General features: G+C 45.6%; 1 protein-coding gene across 1 annotated transcript in view; it reads right to left on the minus strand.

Annotated features, from left to right (window-relative positions):
- Window positions 1–25,654, minus strand: part of ITGA9 (integrin subunit alpha 9) — a 378,558-nt gene that overhangs the window by 325,831 nt on the left and 27,073 nt on the right. Inside the window, exons 4-6 of the mRNA XM_032162085.2 lie at window positions 23,304–23,427; window positions 10,031–10,098; window positions 1,289–1,418 (exon numbers count right to left, since the gene is read on the minus strand). Of these exons, the coding sequence (XP_032017976.1) occupies window positions 1,289–1,418; window positions 10,031–10,098; window positions 23,304–23,427 (322 nt within the window). The remainder of the gene's footprint in view (window positions 1–1,288; window positions 1,419–10,030; window positions 10,099–23,303; window positions 23,428–25,654) is intronic.

Genomic DNA, 25,654 nt, shown 5'->3' on the forward strand with positions numbered 1-25,654 from the left:
TCTCTCTTCATTCCCTGATTCAATAAATATGTGTTGAGTTCCTGCTATACACCAGGCACTATACCAAATGTGAGACACAATCCCACATTTTGTCTTCAAGGTGCACCCAGCCCAGTGAGAGGTACAGTACCAGTGATAGGTGCTCTCTCAGACACACCCACAGGGAAGGCAGCTCAGCATTTAGACTCTGCACTCAGAAACCACAGGTTCATACCCCAATTTTGCTACTTAGGAGCCATGTGACCTTGGCAAGATGTATAATTTCTTTGCTCCTCAGTTTCTTTATCTATAAAATGTAGATAATAATAGCTACTTCATAAGGTTGTTTCAGAAATTAAAAAGAAATAATACATACAGCCTGGCATAGGGTAAATGCTTAATAAACAACAGCACTAGGCAGCTGGGTGCCTACAGGAGCAAACACCCCAGAGTTGAAGGATTGCTGGGTCTATGCTACCAGGCAAAAAACTTGTAGTTAGAAGGGAGAAGGCAAGTCAACGACTCCCTAACCCCATTTAACAAGAAGTTCCCAGTGACGCTATGCAAAAAGGGAGTCAGGGCCTTTGCCTGTAAGTTATGTATCATGAGTGTGAAAGAGCATTGTGTGTCATCATTAGGCCTTCCTAAATTTAGCTTCGTTTTTAATCCAGAATTATAGCATTTAGGGCACAAATTAAAGAAAAGAGTCTTGTAATTGTCATCTACACAAGCAAAGACAGCCTATGTCTGTTCTTAAATTGGCATGGACCTTGTCCCAGTGTCATTCTGCCTGATAGCTAAATTAAACTGAAGATTAAAAGAGTTAAGAAAACAAGAGAAATTTTTCTGAGCCTTTAATTAACCTTCAGCATTAGGTTGCCATCTGTCCTGATAATTTCTAGTTCTTATCTTTCTATTTGCAACCAGTTTTGTGATCAGAAAGCAAGGACTCCATCCAAAGGGATGCCCATGGAAAATCAAGACTCCATCACACTAATTTCTACCTGACCATCTGAACTTCAACAATTGATAAAATGAGAAAATAAAATGTTTATTTCCCTGGAGGTTCAACTGTCAGCTTTTTAATTAAAGCATACAGTTTTAATTCAGTTCCCTCCTTGGTTTTCCTCTCTACCTTCTGTGTGTGGAGCTAGATGTGAAGATGCCCTGGCTAAAGACGTAAGTCATTAGAACAACAGGTGTCAAAGCCAACTAACTCCTCTTTCCAACAATAAAGCAATAATTTGTGAATCTGGTGGGAATCACTCCCATTTCCCCTTTCTTACCTGTTCTCTCCCTGAGTACTCACCCAGGTAGGTGTACCGCCTGTTCATGATCACTTCGTCGTTCAGTTTTAAATAGGTGTTGTCCGTAAGGTTCAGCACTTTGATGGTTCCAGCCCAATAAAATGACCCTGGGGCACCCATCACCACCAGCTCCTACCAAAAAGAAATCCAACGGTAAGCAGAGAAGGAAGTGAGGAGGGCAGGAGGGGAGTGCAATGAGAACCACAGTCACAACAAAGGAGAAATTCCTCACACCAAGAACTTTTTTTTCCCCCAGCTAAGCAACAAAAACACATTCCACCAGATTCACCAGCATTATGGAATCTATTATACAGATGGCATTATCAGAACTAAAGATGTGAAGAGACTGAGCAAGGTGACAGAATTCACAACAGGCCAGGCCCCTATTCTGTCCACGATGAGACCACACACATTTCTTCAACTTTATATCAGGCTCTAACAAGGAAATGACAAACAGCTGACATTGACCTCAACCACAGATTCTGGGGAACACCACTCATGAAAAGCAGTAAGCAATACCACACCCTGCCTGGACTCCAGGCTCACCATTCAACTCCCCCCACCTGATGCGTAGCAAGAGGAAACTGTGCACTAGTACTCCAGGGAATCCCCTCCAGACCACACTCAAGACCCTCTCAGGGACATTCCAGAACATGGGTTTCCGATCATTACAGTCCACTGCAAACTTGGAAGAACAAAACTAAGAGAACAGAGAGGTCAACTAAGGAAGGACACAAACTGGAAGAGGAGACCACAGGCAGCAAGAGACAGTATCACTGTTAAAAACAGACTCAAGTCCAGGCGCAGTGGCTCATGCCTGTAATCCCAGCACTTTGGGAGGCCAAGGCGGGTGGATCACTTGAGGTCAGGAGTTTGAAACCAGCCTGGCCAACATGGTGAAACCCTGTCTCTACTAAAAATACAAAAATTAGCCAGGTGTAGTGGCACATGCCTACAATCCCAGCTACTCAGGAGGCTGAGGCAGGAAAATCACTTGAACCCGGGACGCGGAGGTCTCAGTGAGCCAAGACCATGCCACTGCATTCCAGCCTGGGTGACACAGCAAGACTCTGCCAAAAAAAAAAAAAAAAGACTCAAGAACATAAGAGGCACAGCTGTCTTCAGCATTTAGATCAGGGGGAAATGGTCAACAGGCTGAGAGCATGTTTGTGCCCCAGAACCATTACCAATGCTGATGATAACCCTAAGTTCCCAGAAATGATTTGGTTACCCAAGGAAGTCAGCACAGATATCTGCTGGGGTTTTCCCCTGGGTGATACGATAATGGAAACCAATCAACATCCCTGCTCTCTCATTCCCAAAGTTTATTTCCTTTGTATTTTTCAAAATTCTAGACCAGACTGTTTTCCAAGAGTGCAGGGCTCAGGTAAAATTCAACACTGTCCACTATTTCAACCACATTAGGCTCTTCTCCTGCCACTGCCCCCTGAGACTGCATGCCTAGGACACTCTAATTCTGGTCTTCAGAACTCCCTCTGCTCTTTTTATCTCCATCTGTGCAATGCCCTCACACTTCCTCTGCTTGTGTAAGCCTTTCGCAGTATTCAAAACTCAGTTGAAATGTGGGTGAATCCTAGACCAAATGTTGATGAGAAAAAAATGACTCCATTCATAGGAGGTTCTAGAATCAGCAAAACAAATCCACCGTGATGGAAGTCAGATCGGTGGGTACCTGGAGTAAAGAGGAAGAGCACTGTCTGCAAAGGGGCAAGAGGAACTTTCCGAAGTGATGGAAATGTTCTCATCTTCATTCAGACAGAGATGACATGGTATATACATTTGTCAAAACTCATCGAACTCTGCATTTAAAATAGTGTATTTTATTGTATGTATTAATTTTTAATTAATAATCTTGATTTTTTAAAATTCCAGAACAGTGATTAAACACTAACAAGGACGTCATCACATAAAAACACAAAACATGCTAATGAGATGACATTTTACAAGCATTAAGACGAAGCTCCCATTGTGCAGAGGCTGTGCTGGAGCTAGGAGGCAGGCTGTGCTTGTATCCATCAGAGGTCCCTGGCTTTCAGTCCTTCCTTTCCCCAACAGGGAATCTCTACTTTTGAATTACCTTTATTTTCTAAAGTTTCGACACTGCAATAAGAAATAATCAGAATTATTTTTGTAATGAAATCAGTAATTTTTCACTCAACAATATTTATTGAGCACCTACTATTATGTCTCAGAGTTCACACTAGATATAAAGATAAATAAAGTCCCTTTGTAGACCATTCTTGGGGTAAGACAGCATGGTAATGTGCAAAGTACTTCAGAAAAAAAATTCTATGCAAACAGGTTAAAATCAACAAAATTTCTAGAGGAAACCTTTCAGCTATAGACAAAACTCCAAAGATACTGGTCATGAAGGCTCATGGGGATAACAGATGCTGTGCAGGTCAAGTCTCTCACTGCTGAAACCCACCTGACCTTCCCCCGAGCCTTCAGAATTCCCCTGCACCCTGCCCCTTGGTCACCCACATATATTTCAGAAACAGATCTTTTCAGGTTGATCTCCCTCTGCAGAGATGATCCCATGCACTGGCAGAAGCTGCTGGCTTCTGACAAGTCCTTGGAGGCTAGATCCTGCCACGGAGATTTAGAATTTCTGAGGACAATTCATAAAGTCACCACTGAATTCTCAGGGAGCAAGTGTCTGTAAAAGCCAGAAGTACCTAAAGAAAAAAAATGGAGAGAGGAGGATAGAGCCTGCAGGCAAGAGGGCAATGCTTTAAACAATACGTTTTATGGTTAATTTGGGGAAGAGGCTTAACAAAGGATAGGGCAGGAACACAGATGGAAGAAACGCCGCTAGATTCTCACCGGAATAGTTTGCTTTTTGACAATTCAGGAGGGTGTAGACAAGAAATGACTGTTGATGAGCACTTCATTTTAAGGTTTTGAGATCCTACCCCCCTTGAAGGAAGCTGTTGATGACAAGCCAGATGTTCCCAGGGGTATCTCGCTGTTTTATAAAAATAGATGGCTTTCTGCAGTAAGGACTCTCCACTGGGAAACACAGCAGAGCATCCATCCACTCATTCTTTTTACACTCATCTGTCCTGCATAAGAGACCAGGCTAGTTCTAGGAGTACAAGAAACACAAATAAGTTCATCAGAGGAGAGAGACTTTCTCTCCTGGCCTTGAGCTTGGAAAGGAATTTGTAATCAGTGTCCAAATATAATACAAAGGGCACTGAAGAACCTAATGAGCAACCTCCTCAGCCCCAGATGTATCTTCAGTGCAGAGCTTTCTCCACCTGCAGCTGTGCACAGGCCAAAGCTTTGAGCGTCAGCACAGGCCTGCAAAGGCTCTTCAGGACATTGGGGGCAGGGATGGGATATGTTGCTTTCCGATGATTTAGACTAACCCAGGATAAAAGTTGAAAAATGTATGCCTACCATACCACTGCACCCCCTCTCAAACATTACAAACAGGGTAAGATAAAGTAATTCCTGTCTTCAAAAACCTTTAAAACCAAGAGCTCTTGTTTTTACCGCTCCACGCCACCCCGCCCCCAGTGCTCATACCCCCCTCCCTTCAGTCCATACTACATAAAACAGGGCCAAGCCTGCGACCCTCAGGGCTGAGGCTGAAGGGAGGGACAGTGCCTTCCTGGAAATCCCTCATAGTTGTTTTTCTGTTCACTACAGATGATGCTTGTGACCTTTCTGGTGCTGTTCACAAGTGCTAGGAAAAAGTGACCAATACTTAGCTCCCCACCACCCAGGAACAGCCAATGTCAATCTCACACACACAAATGAAAGCTTCCCTAAGCAAAGGCCACCACTACCTAAATCACATTTGTGGAATCCCATCAATAAGCAATGCAGCTTTTTCCCAAGATGCATTTATTAGCAGAACCCCTAGAGGGACCGGGGCATGTAGGTGGGCCTGGGAAAAGCCATATATTTCCTCTGTGTACTGCAAGTTGGCATGAGCAGCTGGGCAGGAGAGTGCCCGGAATCTACAACAGAAGTCCTTGCTGAACAAACTCCCACCCAAGTGTCTCCAGGCTTCTACAGCAGGCGTGAACGCCAGCCCAGCTGGTCCAAATCCTCTCTTGCTGCTAATCAGTATCTACTACCTCTGTTAGCCTCATCTACAAAAATAAATAAACTTCCCAGGAAATTCTCTCTAATCCTCAATGACAGGCTAAAATTCAGGTGGTATCCATAGCTCAGAGGGCTTTGTTAAGCTCAGGGTCACTGACCTGTAGGTCAAGCAGGCACCTTAGGCCAAAATATTTTGGGGCAACATAGCTATGTCCAGAAGGCCACAGATCCATGTCCAGCTTGGGAAGCAGCTGTCTGCCCTGTGAGGGGACAACAGCTCACAGAAAAGGCAAGCCCAAGTGGCGAGGTCAGCAAGAGGGCAGAGGAGGGGAGCCGCGCTGGCCTGGACCCTTCAACCACATTTCCTGCTCAGCCACAAACAGCTGAACTTCCAGAAACAAGGCAGGCAGTGAGTTCAAAGACCTCCTCTTTAAGGAGGCCAAAGCCTGGGAACTGAAGCGGAGGCCAAAGTCCAAAGTGGCCAGGAGACAGCAGGCCCGGGGTCAGAGGACAGAGTGGCGCCTAGAGGGGCTGCCTTCCCACTCACCACTGCCCACCCTCCCCGGCCACTCTGTACACCCACCATGTCCCCACTTTGCTGTCCATGAGCACAGCCAGCACATGCTGACACCCCATGTTTCCCTCAGGTTCTAAATCCCAGAGCCTGGATTTCATCAGGTCTTCTGTTCTTCTGGTCACCCTGAGCTTGCACAGCTACCTGGACTTCCCCTCCACACTCCTGCCCCGCCGGCTCCTCCTACCACTCCCTGCCTCCACCCAGCCCAATGCCTGACTTGCCAGCTGCTGCGGCAAACATAATGACACTTCCCTCCTGGGAACACTTTCTCTCTCGGCTCTCTGTCAACATCTCCGCTGAGTTCTGATGTCTCCCATCAATCTAGCTTCTTCTCCCATCTAAAGGGAGGTATCTCCCCCATGCCCCACACTAAGCACACTCATCCCCTAAGAGAGTCATGAGCAAGGGCCAAATCTAAGTTTCTGCCCCAGGCAGGACTCCAGTCCCTAAGTCCAAATGTCCTCTAAAAACATCGCACACTCCATGTGTCTGAAAGCAGACTCGGCAGTTTATATCTCCCAATGGGTTCTTCCTCAGGCAACCCCTTTTCACCAGAGGCACCACCATTCTCCAGAAGCCTGGCTCAAACCCTCCTTCCTCTACCCCACAGCTCCCTGGCCACCCAGCCCCTTGACACCTCCTTCATATTCTCTGCCTCCCCCAATCATTTTTATTCCTTAAGCCTCCCCCTAGACTGTCCTGTTGCTTCACGGCTGGACCACATCACGGCCTCCTACCAGGCCTCCCTTCAGGCCCTTCCACTCCCAAAGTTCTAGGCAAACCCAGCCCAAATAGCCTTTCTTTCAACACTGCCATCTGCCAGTGTGTCACCTGCTTGTGAACTTACAGTGGTTCCCCACTGCCTATTGGCTCAAGTTATACGATACTAGACAGGCCTGTTGGAGGAACAACAGCCATAGTTGTCACACAATCTAAATGTTTACTGAGATGGAAGAAGAGAGTGAAGTTGCCACATGGCAGGATGGCATTTCAATGGGGAGAGGAAAAGCTGTTTAACAAACCAGTACCAGAAAAACCAACTATATATTTAGAAAAATAATGTAGTTAAGTTTCTATCACACAATGTATACAACACAAATTCCAGAAAGATTAAAGATCGAAATCTTTTTTAAAAACAACCTATGAAAGTGCTATTAAAAATATAAGTATATTGAAAATATAAGTATAAAATATGGGAGTTTGTTCAGCCCAGACTTGTGTTGTAGATCCCAGGCACTCTCCTGCCCAGCTGCTCATGCCAACTTGCGGTACACATAAGGAACAACCTTCCTAAGAGATAAGTTTAGAATCTAAGGAAAAAAAAAAAAAAAAACAACTGATAGATTTGGCCAAATGTGCACATTTATTGCCAGGATGATAAAGACACCATAGGCAAACTTAAAAGATAAAAGGCTGATGAAAAAATGTGCAACACGTGTATCAGGTAAGAAATTAGTGTTGAAAATACGTAACAAGTTCCTAAAAACCAGGAAAACAACAACAACAAAACAGAATAATGTACTGAGAACATAAACAGGCAACTTCCAGGAAAACAAATACAAATGGTCAATATTTTAAAAGGATATTAAACGACATTAATAATCAGGGAACGTGACATTAAAACGAGACGTTTTTTCATAACAAAAATTTAAAGTCTGAGTGAGAGAAGATAGAGACAGATGCAATGCAGGGGAGTGTCAACTGGTAAACATGTCTCAAGTGCAATTTGCCAATATGTATCAAAATTCAAATCTGAGTGCCTTTGGACCCAGCAGTTCCTCCATTAGTGTCTCTTCTAAAGAAACACTTGTGTACAAGGAGCCACGTGAATGGATCTCCAGTGCAATGCCACCAGTGGGAGTCCGGCATGTCCTAGCAACAGCTGAAAATATCATGTAGTGGGTGAGGTAGGAGACGAGCCTGGAAAGGTATGAAGGCTGGGAGGCCAAGGGAAGGCATGTGTATTTCATTCTAAGTAGGATGAGAAGACACCAGAAAGTCCTGAGCAAGGGAGCACTATGATATTTTTCTTGTTTGTAAAAGGTGGTTCTGGCTGCTACATGGGGACCAGTCTGTCCAGAGGCAAGGGTGGAAGCAGGACGGCAGACAGGTTCCACAGTGGGTTGGGAGCAAGACAACTATAGCTTAGATTTGTAGGGTGGCAGAGGATATGGAGAGCAATGGACATCATTGTTAGAGGTTCTGAGGGCATAGGAGGTGATGGGACTTGCAAGGTGGCTTAGAAGTAGGAGAGTGAGGTGAGAGAAGAATCTTTAAATTCGGCCTCAATGGTTAGGATGATTGGTGGTGCCATTCCCAGGGCATAGAACTCTGTCGACTGTCATAAAAATGATTCTCCAGTGAGGTAAGAATCACTGAGGGTGTGGAATGGGGATTGGAGGGTAGCATCTTCTATTTATTGGTTTGAGAGTGAAAATAAAACTTCTGACTTTCTGTCTTTTCTTTCTTGCTTTCTGGATCAGACACTATATTGCCAACTGTCTATCTTCTCTTTGGATTTAAACAGCTGTTTCTGAAATGAAGGTAGGCAGTCTTGCTCCTGACTCAGAAGGGGCCCTCACTTTGGAAGCCAGAGAGCAGCCTTCATCCTCCCACCACCCCCCATGTCCCATGCCCTTCCCCAGCTCTCTGCTGTCCTGGAGTGAGGGAAAGAGAGAGGTTGCCTCAGGGAGCCAAGTCCAGGGGCCAGGATGAGGAGCTTTAGATTGTAATCCTCCACGGACTGGGAAGCCTCAGAGTCAGAAGGATGGGTTTCATTTGAAGGCCCCTGGGGCTAGTATGCAGATAGCACACTGCACAGGTCAGAATGGATGCAGGCTAGGTGATAAAGTGTTCTAACCTAGCCCATGGTGATGGGTGCACAACACTGTGAATGCACTAATGCCACTGAACTACACTTTAAAGTGGTGACTTTTATATTATGTGTATTTTACCACAATTTTTAAAAAAGCATAATAGACGTAAGAAGACCAATCAGGGCCAGTGTACCTCCAGGTGATGGTGGTGGCCTTTCTAGAAGCGTGATGGTGATAATGGAGGCAATTGTAATGGTAATAAAAAGCTGTCATATTTGGGATGTGTTTTGGAGGCTAAAACAACAGGACTGCAGATGAATTAGAAGTAAAAAGTACTCTTTTTTTTTGGCCTGAGCAACCACATGGATGGACAGTGCCAGAAGGCAGTCATGAAAGTGTTTGAGAGAGGAGGAATTGATATGAAGGGCAAACTTACAGTAAGTAAGAATGACACAAGAAAACAGTCCCTAAAATGTACTACCAGCCAAAAGTCATGCTACTACCGCACGCGCACATAAGCATGCAGGTGTCCTGTCCTTCAGAATCTGGGAAAGGGAATGGTTAGAGTTATGTGTAAAACCAAGTCTCTCAGGCCAAGTGTGGTGGCTCAGCCTGTAATCCCAGCACTTTGGGAGGCCGAGGCTGGCAGATCACCTGAGGTCAGGAGTTCGAGACCAGCCTGGCCAACAAGGCAAAACCCCATCTCTACTAAAAATGCAGGTGTGGTGGTGGGTGCCAGTAACTGAGAGGCTAAGGCAGAAGAATTGCTTGAACCCAGGAGGCGGAGGTTGCAGTGAGCCGAAATCACACCACTGCACTCCAGCTTGAGTGACAGAGCAAGACTCCATCTCAAAAAACAAACAAGTCTCTCCACTAAGGAGAAAAGGCTGCTAGGAGGGGATGCTCACACGCTTCATGTATCTGCACAGCTGCCAATAATGGGGCACAACCTGACTGAATGTCATCTCACTCACACATCCCCAAATCGACTCCTTCCCCAGGTCTCAGAGTCAAGTGGACTCCTACAGAAATCATCAAATGGGGGTAGCCTCCAGGTGAGCCAGCCCACCTCCTCTGCCCAGTGGTCTCTGGCCAGCTGGTGCCCTCCTGGCAGGCTGAAATAGCCTCCTCTGGTGTGAGGACCTTGTGCTCCCTTAAGGCTCAAGTATCTGGGACTCCAGAAGCCCCACCTCTAAGGGTTGCCAAAATCACATAAGCAAGGAAAGGAACACCCACAAGAGAACAGAAATGCCCAGACAGCAGACACCCACCTCGGTGAAGAAGCCCGCTATCCCAGCCTGGCAGGAGCCGTGTTCCTCTCCGTACTTCTTCTTATACTCTAGGGGGAAGGAAGGAGAGAGAAGCAAACCACAGCCATGTCAGTGTGTGCCAGCTGTGCGTGGAGCCAGCAGAGCCAGCCGGCCACTTCCCGCGAGTGCCGCGGCAGGCTGGGCCCAGGGATGCCGTCCAGACTGGGGTGAGGAAGGAAAGTCTCAGGAATCCACCAGACCTCAAAAATCCAGGCTCTGGTGCCATCGGGTAGGGAGGCTGCCCAGTGCCCCAGCAGACTTCCTCCCCTCGTGTGCGAGAAAGAGGAGCAGTAGCCACAATCATTAAGTGGGAGGCTAGTGACAATTATTTCATTTACTCCAGAAGGGACAGAGATCCCTCGCAGGCCCAAGGAGCTGAAAACATGACCCAGAAATGGAATGATGTGGCCATCCCAGTGTGGAGTCTCCTGGAAGAAGACCAACCTTCCCTAAAGGAGGCTTTGGATGCCTCCTACCATCCAAAAAAGAAACAAGCCGTCCACAGAGGACCACAAGAAGAAGGGACTTCTCTGGCATTCGGTTACACTATTGCTGTGTGGAAGGAAAGGGGGAAGATCTCTCCAGGTGGAAAGAAAACTAATAGATAAGCTCTTCTCCTCCTCCATCCCCTCAGCTCACAACACTGCTACCCAACAAATGGGGGCGTTCCACTGCTGCAGTTTTAATTTTAAGTTGGCAAAGAAGAGGGGGAGGAAACTTTTGACAAGTGCTTGGCATGTTCCAGGCATTGTATTAGCTGTCTCCAGGCATATCATTTCACTGGTCCCTCATCCCTGGGAACCCATATCCCCATTCGTTAACGGGTAAGAATATTGAGGCTCAGAGGTTAAGTGAATTGTCTAAGGTCATACAGCTCTAGTAAATGGCAATGCCAGGAATCTACCTCAGTTTGGACTTAGAAACCCATTCCTTTACTTCTGTAGCCCATCAAAGGTTCTGCAAAGTGAGTGACTAAGAATACCCAGGAAAGTGACTGGATGTTGGAAATTATTTCATAGGTAAAGTCAAGGAGGTGGAGAGATGTTGACAGTGACTCAAATTAATCACGTGTGAGGCTGACATTGCTGGAGACCTTCCACAGACCACTCCTGGGCACCCTCAGGCTGGGGCTACCCAACAAATAACCCAGTGACCCTGTACCACCCCCTGGGCTCCTGGCAAGTCTCTGGTACCATTAAAAGCAATATCATTATTTTTGAAACACGAAATACAAAGGAACAATGAAACTATGATTGCAACACAGTGCCACTTCCTGCAGTTCTGAGTGTCTACTCCAGGCAAGGGGAAAAAGGGCCCTGGGGAAATATACAGAGTAATTCAGTTTCTAACAACACTCACCACAGAGCCTAGTAACATTTTCCAGTAAGTGGCCATTAACCGACTGCTAAATGACAAAGAATGTCAATTGAGTTACTCCTCTTCCATGCAGGGCAAAATCAGTTCTCCCGCCTTGTCCAGTTATTATAAGGACAACTGCTAGACCTGCCAGAAAGCAGTCCAGTGACAAAAGGAACTTGTTTGTTCCCTGCAGAATCTTGCACCAGGGCTGGGAGTGAGACTAGTGCAAAGCAATGAACAAATCCTGCATCAAATTTCATAATAGCAAGAAATAACACAAATTAATAATAAATCCTGCATCAAATAGCACAATGGCAAAAAGGATTGAAACGTCTCAACCTAAACAAACAGTTAACATATTAAATGTGAAAAGTCTGGCAAAAAGCATATCCATCCCACTGACTCTAGAGACTAAACACCCAATTGTAACTCTTGAAAAAATGAAACATAGAAAGGAAATTCAGACCCCATGAGCTAATGAAACTGTAGTGCAAGACACACCACCAGTTCAGCCTCATAAATTTCTGACATGAATAGGAATTGTATGGGACTCTTTCATCTTTTAAAGCAGTCTCAAGGTCTCTTTATGACAAGGCCTCCAAAAAATGGGAGATTTGAGAACTTCAGTGCCTTTCTCAACCTCCTCCCCAAACTGTACTTGGTGTGGTCTATGTTGGGAGCAGGACCTCGGGTTTCTGAGGTGGTCACAGCCTCACTGGGAGCTAAGAGTACCCCACTTCTGGCCCAGGCTAAAGGCCAGCAAGGGGAAGTCCTTAAAGGCACCCCTGTTTCAGGCAGCATGAAGCACTGTTTTCAGGCCAGCCTCCGCCTCCCCAAGCTGGGACTGCCCCACCAGAGGTCTGAGGGCCTGGGACACACATGGAAGTGGGTACCATCACTGACTTTCATGTTTCTGAAACCCCAAGTCTAATCTGCCTTCTCAGGATGCTCTAGGGCAAGGAATCAAACAATGGGGGCCCCTGACTGGCTCCTATAACCAAATCTAGATCAGAGAGCAGGCCATGTCCCAGCTCCCAGAAACTTCTGTGACTCTGTCATTAATCCCTTCAAGGTAGAGTAGGATCTAGTTCTAATCCTTTTACCACCTACCCGATCCCTGGCCACACACACTTTGGGGGCAGTTGTGGGGCCTGGCAACTCTAGTCTAGGAAAGTTAGTGGGTGTTACTGGATTAGACAGTTTCACACTCCACACCTTCCACAGCCTAGGCCACAGGCATGCTTTCCATTGTTTTCACTCCTTTGAATGCTATTTCTGTGAGTTAAGGGCACTACTATTATTTTAACCTGATTCCTTCATATATATGTCAAGAGGGCAGGTTTAGGTTTCTCCCTAATCCATCTTCTAAATGTTCACATACGAGCCTTTCTTCCTCAAAGAGTACGTACATAGGGTTATTCTACCATACTCGTATCTAAAAAACTTAAAAATACAACTTGATTTTGCTTGTCTAGACCTGAGATGGCAGGACGGCCTATATCACAAAGCTATGGGAAGGGAGGTAGGCGCAGAGAGAGGCAAGGGGCTGCCCTACAAACAACATCCCCAACAAGCCCGGGTCACACACCCTCCCTCCATTGACAAGTCCAGGAAGTGCAGGGTGGAGGGACCTGGGAGGGGGAGGGGGTGACCTCCAGTCTCCTGTGTTCCCAGGAAGAACTTTTCCTGCACAAACACAAAGGCTGTGGGGCCCAGCAGTTGGCTGCTCCTGGGCATGTCTACTTGGTCTCCAAATGCCCCCAGGGACATGGCCCTGCAGAGAGGACTACAATAGCTAGTGCCCTCTCCACTACTGAACAAAACATTTATCCACCTCAAAGAAGCAGGGGAAAAGCAGGCTTTGCCTGACAGCAGCTCACAGGCACTGTAACAAACCTAACCCTTACATTTGGGGAAGCTGGCCAGCACGGTGGCTGACACCTGTAATCCCAGCACTTTGGGAGGCCGAGGCAGGCAGATCACTTGAGTCCAGGAGTTGAAAATCAGCCTGGGGAACAAAGTGAGAACCCCATCTCTACAAAAATACAAAAATTAGCTGGATGTGGTGGTGCACACCTGTAGTCCCAGCTACTCAGGAGGCTGAGGTGGGAGGATGGCTTGAGTCCAGGAGGCAGAGGTTGCAGTGAGCCACGATCATACCGCTGCACTTCAGCCTGGGCAACAGATCCAGAACCAGTCTCAAAAAAAAAAAAAAAAAAAAAAAAACATGAGGGAAGCCAAATCTGAGACCCAAAAGATAGGGTTGAACAAGGGGACTTAGAAGTCACTTAGAGGAGCTGGAACCAGGTTGTGGAACTCTTTCTGCCATGGGTGGGTTTGAATTACTTGGCCTGCATTACATGCTTTAATTCATTAAGTCGTATGGCTCCTCCATTCTAAAAATGGGAGTATTTTCCTTGGTTTAGCTGCTGGTTTTATTAAGCCCTGTCTAAACAGAAGGCAATTCAGACAGGAAAAATATACTGGTTTCCAAATGTTCACAATCCGCAACTCAATGCAAGGAGCCTACATTAATGAATGTAATTCAAGCAGACCACCAATCGGGTGGGGTCACTTCCTGTACCCTTTCCAAAAGGCCAGGATAAAACCATTCCACAGAAAGATCAAGATTCACATACAGCATAACATATATTCTTCCTAATAATCTCCCTTCATATTACCCATTTGAGAAAGTTTTGTCTTTCAAAGCTTTTTAACACATCAATTTTACAATTATTTTTCTGTAGTTCCTTAGCTTAGCTCTGAAATAAAATATTAGGGGAAAAATAGCTTGCCAGTCTTTATTCTGAATTTCACCAAGGAGTTGTTATAGTGAATTCCAAGTTTCTCTTCAAAGAATCAGTATGTCAGTATGTTCAGCTCTCTTATTTGATTTTCCATTTTAAAGTTTAACTTCCTGGTTCTCTTTGGCCCCCTTGCCTCTAGTTTTAGCAAACAACTTTCCCGCCAGTTCTAATCAGTAGTTCAGATCTGTTCCCCTGGTCACCTGCTTTAACCTGAGTCACCCTGGTTACCCGCTCCATCTTGAGTCACCCCTGGTCACTTGCTCTGACCCAAATCATCCCGAGTCACCTGCTCTGTAACCACCCTTCCCGCCAAACTACTCACCCCACCACTCAGGATTGTACTCCTGCTCTCTTTAAAATAGCCAGTTGGAATTAGCTTAGACTATATGGTTTAACCCCAGGAAATAGGGGAATGACACAGCAGTAGGGGCTACCTGCATCAGGAATAAGAACCCCTGCCCCTCCCCTGTCCAGGTGTGCTCTCACCATTACTCCATCCACGAGTCGCACCCTTCAATAGAAGTAAAAATTGCCTTGCTGAGAAAATTAAATTTATGTTTGAGTGCTATTTCATTGTGGCACTGAGGAACAAGCATTTTATTTCTAACAGAGTGGCAAATCTAAATAACTGATAATTATACAATACAGGAAACAATGCATTTGGGCAGACAGAGCTCTAGTAATAAAAAGGGCAATTATACAGAAAAATGAAGAGATAATAAAACTACCCTCAGTTGACAGGGGACCACCATATAAATGGGAAAAAAATGTAAATAAATTAAACAGCTAGGTTAAAGAGGAAGGGAGAACATTTTATGAAAATAACTGATGACTAACCTATGGTGTGCATGAAACACAAAGTGCATAAAGCCAGAAACTTAGAATTAAATGAGAGAAAGATTTTAAAAGGGGAAAATATCTTTAGGGAATGCCTAATAACTCTAAATCTGTCCATTTATTTACAAATGGAATATTTTTGCTCAGAAAGAGCAAGTGGTTTGTTTAAAGCTACACTGCTGATTAGCCTCAGCGTCAGGACCCAAGAGCAAGGCTCCCAACTTCCAATCTGCTTCTGCCATTCCCTTATGCTTCACAAAGCACATTTCCAGTGAAAACATTCTTATCATCCAAACAAAATGTTTTATAAACAGATGAGTAGATAAATGTGGGGCACACACATACAATGGAATATTATTAAATATTCCTTCCATTAAAAAGGAAGAAAACTCTGACAGATGCTACAATATGGATACACCTTGAGGACATCATGCTAAGTGAAACAAGCCAGTCACGAAAGGGCACATACTGTATGATTCGACTTACATGAGGTGTCTAGAGTAGCCAAATTCAGAGACAAAGTAGAATGGCGGTTGCCAGGGACTAGGGGAAGCAGGGAATGAGGAGTTCATGTTTAATGGGTACAGAGTTTTAGTTTGGGACGATGTAAAAGTTCTGGGGATGGATGGTGGTGATAATGCCATGGCAGTGTGAATGTACATAATGCTACAGAACTGTACACTGAAAAATGGTTAAAATGGTAATTTTTATGTTATTTATTTTTTACAATAATTTTTTTTTTTTGAGACAGAGTCTCATTCTGTCACCCAGAGTGGAGTGCAGTGGTGCAATCCTGGCTCACCACAACCACCGCCTCCCAGGTTCCAGTGATTCTCGTGCCTCACCCTCCCAAGTAGCTGGGATTACAGACGCACACCACCACCCAGCTAATTTTTGTATTTTTTAGTAGAAGCAGGGTTTCACCATGTTGGCCAGGCTAGTCTCAAATTCCTGACTTCAGGTGATCTGCCAGCCTCGGCCTCCCAAAGTGCTGGGATTACAGGTATGAGACACCGTGCCTGGCCAATAATTTTTTAATATTACCAAAAAAGGAGTTTTGTAATCTTTAAAGCGTTCCCTTTACCCAGAACTTAGCAACCCATTTTGCCAACTCCCTACTTCAGCAGCAAGTAACAATACAGGCACATAATAATGTATATATAGACATTCAACTTACTATGCATTGTGTCATGCTCTACTCTCAGAAAAAAAAAAAAGTGACCCTGAACATGGGACAGTCATATTTCAGTAAGAACCCCACCTCAGAACTGAGCAGAATTCAATTTTGGGACCAAAGCTAAAAGACTCATGAAATAGGGAGCCGCGGTGGCTCAGGCCTGTTGCCCTGGCGCATAAGAAGGTGAGGCTAGACGTTCGAGGCCAGCCTGGGCAACAGAGAAACCTCTGATCTATATAACCAAAAAAAAAAAAAAAAAAGACTCATGAAATAACTGGCACCAAAGCATGGACAGTCAAACTTGCTGTGCAGATACTGAAACCAAATGTTCCCAGTAAGCAGCCACTCCAGACTAGAGCAGATTGGTCTCCTGGCTACATTTTATCAGTCTGAGGACCCACGTCTGCCCTCTGTACCTACTGGGACTTGTCTACAGAGTGTATCTATAATTGCAAAACTGAAACATAGCTTAACAAGTCTATAGTGCAATGTCCCAAAAATTCATAAAATTATGCCATTGAAAAAAATATATGATTTTTTTTTCTCTGTGATAGGCTACAGCACCCAATAATCACCAAGAAAACCAAGATCCCAACAGAACAGGTAGCTACGAAGAAACCTACTACACACTTAAAAGCCGTCAACCCCTCCTCTGACTAATAAGCCTGTGACCTTCATCAAGATCCCTGGGCCTCAGTTTTCTCATCTGTATAACGAGGATAAGAATACTTATCTGAGAATGACGTGATTACTCAGTGAGATCAAAAATGTTAAGTACCTAGCACAACCCCTGGCACCAGGCAGGTGCTCAATAAATATTAGGTGAATCTGAATCTGTGAATTTTTCTGAGAGGAACAAAAGATGCAAGTTTAGGTAGTTGATAATTCCATGTAATACATGGAAACACGTTTGAAGTATAGGAGATAGGTTTGCCCAAGATTAAAATTCTTGGCTCCAAGGAAACCTGGAAAGCCCCAGAGAGCCCCTGCTGGAGACCTCTGGCCTCCTCCTTACAGCCCTGGCTGTCCTCTGGGGCCACCCTCCCTTCCTCCCCCTCAGAATCTCTCTCTGTTTAACTGGCCATAATGTACAACTGCATCCTCTTTTCTTTAATTTGCTGTATTTATTTAAATAAGATAACGTTTATTAAAGCTCCTTGGAAACCATAAAATCCTATGTAAATGTAGAGGTCTTTATTTAATAAAAAATTTATGAGGCTTGTTCTTGAATTTTTAAATGGATCAACTTAGCCTTTTATAGCTCTCTCCAAAACAAAAACAAAACAAAAAATACAACAAAACCCCAATTCCTTTTCATTTGTAAATGGACCTTCATTGATTTTTATCCCCTGTGGAGACCACTTTTAACATTAAAGGGGAAAAAAATCTTCCCCTTTGAATGGGTAATCTATTTCCTTCCCTGGAAATGATCACCGTCCCAGGAAATGCACTAGGAATAAAAGCCAGTCATTCCCTGATAATAGAGTGGTACAGAAATCTTTGGAATCGATAGGAAGTTTTTCCGTCACAATTTTAAAGCACAGTAAAATTCAGACTTCAACAATCCCAAATTTAAGAACATTTAAGGCCGGGCGCGGTGGCTCACGCTTGTAATCCCAGCACTTTGGGAGGCCGAGGTGGGCGGATCACGAGGTCAGGAGATCGAGACCACGGTGAAACCCCGTCTCCACTAAAAATACAAAAAATTAGCCGGGCGTGGTGGTGGGCGCCTGTAGTCCCAGCTACTCGGAGAGGCTGAGGCAGGAGAATGGCGTGAACCTGGGAGGCGGAGCTTGCAGTGAGCCGAGATTGCGCCACTGCACTCCAGCCTGGGCGACAGAGCAAGATTCCGCCTCAAAGAAAAGAGCATACTCCCAAAAAAAGAACATTTAAACATGGCATGAGTTAAAGTTTTAGGTCATCTACAAAAAGAGGGAAGGAACACTTACCAACCAAACCAAATTGTGCCAATATGATCTTCAACGGTATTTGAGAAATTATAACTTGCCAAGGGCTCTTAAAATCATTTTAGGAATATCCAGCTTTCTACCCTTCATTATCTAGTCACTAAAACAGGATATGTTAGACACCTTCTGAGAATATTTAAGAATATTATTATGTTGCTTGAAAATTAATTAGAAAATTTACATTTTCTAATTGAAGGCAATGAGCAGCATTCACTCTCAACTGAGCACTGTGGTAGGCACTTTATACCTCACATACCTCTTAAGTAGATCTTAATCTCCCCATTTTATAGATGAGGGCACCAGGCTCATGGAGCTTGCCTAAGGTCACCAAGTCAGAAAGTAGGAGCATATAGGTTTAATAATAGCAGTAAGTGAGTAGTAAAGCCAGATTCCACAATTTAGGTTTAACATACGATGGCATCATAATTACCTCTTACATTTCTTTCTCAGAGTTTAATCTTGAATAGGCTTTGTTAATTTGCCATGCTGCTCCCAAATTATTCCACACTCATGAGGTTTTTCTGTCACAATAAAAAGACAACTTGTTTGCAGTCTCACTCCTGCTAAGTTCCAGCTTCTTGCCTCAGTGGTCTCAAGGGCAAAGGATGAAAGAAATCTCTGTACTCGATTTTATCACATGCATTGACTTAACATTTCAGAGTCCTAAAATATCATAGCTTGGTTAATAGTAATTAATGTTTTATAGTGCTTGCCCTTTAATTTACAAGTAGTTTTCCCCATACATCGTCCCACCAAAGCTCTCGTTTTCTCACACATTCTGATAAAACCAAAGAAAATATGGTAGGTAATGATGTTCTCACATCAGACAAACACAAACTAAACTGACTGAAGGATATGCTCCATGAGTTTATGTCCTAAATTCATTTTTATTTCCCACTTCCTCTGTATTTCCTGGTTCCAACAGGGTATTCTGGTAGCTTTTCCCATCCAACCAGAAACAGGAAGCACCTGAGAAGCCATGTCCTAGTGCCAAACCAGAGACCAATTTTTTAAGAATTCAAAAGCTTGAGACATTTTGGAAAGATCCCCACATATTTAGAGTCCCTGCAACCAAACCGACCTTCCAGTGCTGTAAAGGGAGCACAGCTGGCCCATATGGAGACTTACAATGAGGCCACAGTTATAGAACAATGGGTGGCCTTGCTGAGCACTTTCACCTGAGTTTTCGCGGGAGCTCCTCACCATAACCCAAAGAGGTAAATGCAGTGGAGGCATCACAGCGTCGACTCCCACTGAGAGGCCTGAGGCCAAAGAGGCAGAAGTACAGCAGAGCTGTCCTCAACCCACAGCCCCTCCCGTGGTCTTTCCACCATCCTACAAGAAGTGGGTTTAGAGGCAGCCGTACCCCTCCTCCCTTGCCCTGTGCCCACCACCATGACCAGTCTCGAATTTCCACCATCCATCTCTTTCGTAGTCTCAACAGCCTGCAGACTTTAAGTGAGTTTCAGTTTTTCCAATTGTAAAATGAAATAATGCCACCTTGCACTTGGATGCAGCTCAAGCCCTTGGGGACAGGCTCCAGCAGTACACACTGGCAGGAAATTCTCTCTCCACACGGCCTTCCCACTTTTAAAACACCATGTCCCCTCTCTGTTTACCCCTGTAGATGGGGAGCTTCTTGATAGCTGGAACTGTGTCACTTGGGTTTTGTCTATCTGGCAACTAACAAGTACTTAAGATTAAGTGGACTCTATTCCCAGTACACAAGTCACTCACCCTGTGATGATTAACAAACACTTGCTCAGAATACAGTATGTTGTACATGGCATATTAGTATATATATGCTTAGCATATATTAGCAAGTATATGCCAGACACTGTTCTAAGGACTTAGAAGCATTAACCCAGTCCTCTTCACAGACCCTTGAGGTTGGTTAGGCACAGAGAACTTAAATAACCCATCTGAGATTACACTGTTAATAAGAGGAAGTGGCAGAGCCGGGACTTGAACTCCGGCAGTCTGGGTCCAGAATCTGTGCATCGGCCACCAAGCTACTCTGCCTCTCCATTGTGTGGCATGTGAATAACGGATTAGAAAGAAACTCAGGCCATCACCTCTCTGGACCTCATGAAAGACAGGAGGCTGGTCTAGGTGGTATCTGAAAGGTCCTGTCAAACTCTAAAACCTTCCCATTGTCTTTAACCATAATGTGACCCCTAACCTGGAACAGAGAACTTGCATTACTGAGTTTCTCCACATTGAGGAAATAATGGTGGCCCTAAAAGCCAAAGTAGGTCTAGTTTAAACCACAAAACAGGGAGGTGGAGATGCCTAAAGCCAACAGAGCACAGACAAGAGCCCTCTCACCATGGCCGGCATCCTCCCAGCCCCACCCGTCCAGTCCAGTCTTCTAGAAAAAAACTCAGCATCTTCTACCCCTCTCCTCTTACAGGGCCAAGAACTACAGAAACTTTCAGTTTAGTCCCCCATTTTTCTAAGAGGCTGCTCTTACACCCCAATACTCCACATGCCAGACCCATCCATCCCTTATTTCCCACCCTGGGCCAATGAATGGGTTAGCATATAAAAGTGTGTGTGCACTCATGGGAGGGAAGATTGGGCAGGGGCATAATCATTTTGCTAATTTCTTCACCAGTTCCATTTAACCGTCATTAAGTCCATTGTATTTTTGGGATAGTTCAGTCACCCTTTCTTGTTTTGTGAGAGTTGTTGACCGGCTTTTACTTCTCATTTAAATTAGAAATCCTAAAAAACAAACTAACAGAAATTACCATTAATTACCAGGACACAAAATGGTTTGCTGAGTCAGACAGAGGCCAGCTTCAAAATCCTGCTCCACCATTTATTGTTTGAGTGACCTGCGGCAATTCACATACACTCTGAGTCTCCGCTTACTCCTCTGTCACAGGAGAATGACAACACAGAAGCTGGCCTTTGGGCATCCCACCTGTCTCCCCCTAGCTCCTACCACTGGTTCCTATGATGTGGCCTGACTGCCACCTGCCAGCACTTGTGTCCTGGAGGCTTTCCCAGCCCACACACATGGCAGGACAGGATGCCAGGTGGAGGAAGCCCCTTCCCCTCAGCCCTCAGGCAGGAGGACTCTAGGTGTGTGCTCCACACTGGCCCCAGCACCCACCCCAGAGACTGTACCCACTCGCCCAGGTAACGTGCTGAGGAGTATATCTTCGATGGGCTGCCTTCCCTTCCCATTCTTACTTCCCCCTGCCTCACTGGTGTCTTCTAGAACAATTTCCAAAATAAAATACCTATAATCAGACCCAAGAAAAAAAACAAACAAACATTTTTCACGGCTTCTGGGAAGATTAGATGAGAGAATGTGTAAAGACCTCAGATCAACACTGGCCTACTGATGATCCGTAGCTACTTAATAGAAAGTAATGCAGAATTATGAGCCACGTGGACCCGAGTACACATGGACATTGAGCTCCACCTCCCTCTTCAGAGGGCTGTCTTTGTGCTTGTGGTATATACAGAGAAATCATCAGGGACCGTCACGTGTCCCTGTCACAACATGTCATCTTCTGAGAAAACCAAAGTACTGGTCCTATGCATAACTAGTATAGTTCATCACTGCCTCCATCACCCTGCTAAGCCCCTCGCTCCTTCCCAGCCTGAAGAGCTACCCCACCGGTTTCAAGAGGCTTTTCCTTTTTCTTCCTTGGGAAAAAGGAGGAGTAAACTGGGGCAGTGGAAACCCAGGCTTGACACATGCTTTGCATTTCTGAAACCAATGATCCCTCCACTCTTGATTGATTGTATCATCCTCTATTTTTAAGATGAAGTTTGTTTTTCTTCTGTTTGGGACAATACAGATATAAACAGGGCCAGAGTTTCATTTCCCTACATGGCCCAGCCAGAGCTGATCAAATGCTGATACAGAGGAGAAAGAAAAACCAAAGGAAGGCTCACTCCATAGGGGAGAGGGTTTGTGCCTCCCGCGGAGACCTTGCTGGCTCTTCTGTGGGGGACGTTTCCCAGAGCACCCTACCTGTGTCACCTCAGTCCCCAGAAGGGTCCCAGTGTCCATACAGTGTTTCTCATGAATCCTTTTTAGTGTCCACAAAATTTGAAACCTAGGAAAACCCAGGGAGGCCCAAAGGCAATGTGGACACAAGCCAGTGAGACTTCTGTCCAAATAAAGTAGGAGGGGAATTAAGAAATAAATAGTCCAGCACTTAGAGAAGGAGCAGGTTCCAGCTTACCCAAAATTAGGCTGAGAAAACTTGAAACTACAAGCTATCAAACTGAAGAAAATAACTGTGTTTTCTGAATGCTTAAAGCTCAGATTCGACTGGGCTAAACAGTGACTGACTCAATCACTATTAGTGATTGTCCTCGATGCCCAGGCATTTGAAGGTTCTAAGTCTGAGAGGATACATTTTCCTTCCAAGTGCCCCTTGGCAAGGAGCTCTTAAAACTGCATTCAGGATGCGCCCAATTCTCCAGCATCTGCCTGGGCTGCACGACCACATGGGAAGGAAAGTCAGACCTCGAATGTCATGAAATGCTGAGAGTTCGGAGTTGTCAGGTTTCTGTCCAGCTGTTGCTTTATGAATCCTGGGTCTCCTCTCCCCCTGACATCAGGACACCTGTCCACAGTGCAGCCAGGAGCTGTGTGAGAGCCTAATGACTGACTTGGAGCTGCCTGGGGCTGTAGAGATCATCTGGGCCAACCACTGAATATTCGGACAAGGAAACTGAGGTCCAGAGAGAGTAGGTAAGTTTCCCAAGGCAACACAGCACCTGGCATTACCAGAAAACCAAGGTAGCTGTTAGGTCACTTGGCTGAGGCTTGGTGAATTTCAGTCCCTGAGACTTCATAAAGCTTGGTAAGCACCATGGGCTCTGCAGCCAAGTCAGGTAAGGGTTGGAAAGGCCTGGGACTGCTGCCCCCTCTGTACCTGCCTCTTCTCTGGGCAGGGCCTTGGGGACCAAGAGACCATCTGGGGGCAAACAGTGCTGCCCTATCATGAGCATGTGGAAAGCTGGGGAAATGTTCAGCTTGTGGTGCACAGAGGTGGGGAGGTGGGCTTAGGGCATGAGGTGGGTAGGGGGATGAGGAAAAACCAATCCATGCTCACCTTCATAGCAAGGGATCAGCATCCTGCCTTTGGCCTGGAGGTTGGAGGGGATGATGTAGCAGAAGCCATGGGGTAGGATGTGGTCGGCTTCATAGTAGATGTTCTTCCAGCGATGAGCACAGGCCTAAAGGGATAGAGAGCAGTTGAGAGCAGGAAAGTTGGCCCAAAAAGATCACAAAGCAGACTCCTGTCAGTGCCGGATGTTTCTTTCTGTGGGAGAAGAGAGGAGCAGAGGGACCAGGAAGCCACACCTTCATAACAGACACTGTTCTGGGCAGAAAACTGCATGAACAAGAATGAGCCCCTGGGAGTCTACTAGGAGATAGGAAATAAATATATCAACAAATGAGGATTGTAGCTAGTCCTGAGCATTGGGAAGGAAAGAAACAGGGTTATAGAATAGAGAATCTGGAAGTGGGAAGGACAGTTTCCACCAGAGGTCGCGAAGGCCTGAAGCATGAGGAAGAGCTAACCACACTGAGCACACGGGAAGAGGGTTCTGGGAGGATTCAAAGGATAGCAGAATGCAAAGGATACATCGTGAGAAAGGCTCAGAGGCTCAAGAGAAAGAAAGGCCAGTCTGGAGTGACCATGGTGGGAGGGAGATAAGATCAAAGAAGTGGCCAAGGTCGGACCACAGGGGGATGTGGGAATGGCTATGACTTCAGCAGATCTGCAGTGGGAAGCGGTGGAGAGTCTTACACAGGTGAGAAGCATGATCCAAGTGACAGTTTGGAAAGACCAAACTTTGGCCTGCCCAGTGGAGACTGCAGGAGGGCAAAATCGCAAACGAACACCAGGTGAGAGATGATGCGGGTCTGGACCAGGAGGGGCAGTGGAGATGGGCAAAGCGGGTGGCTTCAGAGCTGACAGGCCCAAGGGACTGAACCAACGTGGAGACAGCAGGGAAGGGAGGAATGGCTGATATTCAACCATGTTTCTACGCACAGAAACACGTCAGCATGCATCTCATTAACTAGAAGTAAATGTGTGTGGAGAGTTTTTTTTTTATGGAAACTTACATACAGCAAAATGCACAAATAAGCTTTGACAAGTGTGCACACTCATGTCACCAAGACCCTAGCAAGACACAGAACATTTCCATCTCACCAGAAAGTTCCCTCATGCCAGGGAGTGGCTGGTTTTGCCAGGCAGGTCAAGGAAGGCGTCTCTGAGGAGAAAGCTGAAGGAAGGTTCGCGGCCAAGGGTCTTGGGGTGCGTGAGAGCTCCGCATGTTGGGGAAGAGGATGGACAGATGCATTGGCCAGCTCTCCAGAGGAGCCTCTCAGCACTAGGGTTGAAGCTACACAAGACGCCATGAGGCAGGGAAGCTCTGCTAACAGACACTGGAGCAGTGCCAGCAGCCAGGATGCAGGCCTGGATCGTCCTTCTGCCACACCAAACATGCCCCTGCCTTCTGCTTGGACATGACAGTGGCCCCACTTCCCGTGCGTATCTCTGCACATCCAGATGTCACTACTGCGCTGATGAAGAGCCGACCTGCTTACTCAGAGGCACACACTCTACCCTGCCCAGCCCGTTCCACTTCTCCGGGGCATTCACTACTCACTTCACCCTGGCCAGTGAATGCATTTTCTTAAAATATTGCTTTTGAAAATAATCAGTTTTTAACATCTTGGTTTGCCTCCCTCAAACACACTGTTTTCGTAAGTGATAACATTCAGCGTTCTTACGGCCTACCTCTGACTTCTTCTGCAACCCTGGAAGGTGAGCAGAGGTGTCTTTAGAATTCCCATTTTCTGTACGAGAGCACCATCTATCAAAGAGTGCTTTGCCTAAGTGGCAGAGCTAGTAAGTGCTGCAAACAGCACTGGAATCCAGGAATTCTGAGTCTTCCTTGTTTCATTATGAAGCATTTTCCATCTTAAAACTTCTCATTCCTACCTGAGAGGCCATCAAACCCCACCCCCTGGGGCAGGCCTGGTGACTTTATCCTCTTTACAGCACCCTGCCACATGTCCCAGGACACCTGAAATAACCACAATGCCCCAGGTCACCGAGTGAGTGAGGGGGCTCTCAGGGCCTGGTTCTCCCTGACATCATTCTATGATAAGATCACAGCCTTCTAAGCTCTCTGCTCTTCATCCTTCAAGACACTGCCACCAAGGTCCTGGACAAGGCCACTCTCTGCCCAATGGCAAAAGAGGACACACTCAGAATGACTCTCAAAACCCGAGCTTGCCCACATTCTGCCTCTTGTCGTATGACATTAAACTACAGAAAACAATCTATTGTTATTTTTTCTGCTGCAAACCACATTCACTCCTCTACTTGATACTGTTTTGTGCTAAAATAGCAGGTTTCTAAATAGATTGAAATGATACGAGGCA

This window comes from Hylobates moloch, unplaced genomic scaffold (assembly GCF_009828535.3).
Source record: "Hylobates moloch isolate HMO894 unplaced genomic scaffold, HMol_V3 SCAFFOLD_8, whole genome shotgun sequence".
NCBI classification, from domain to species: Eukaryota; Metazoa; Chordata; class Mammalia; order Primates; family Hylobatidae; genus Hylobates; species Hylobates moloch.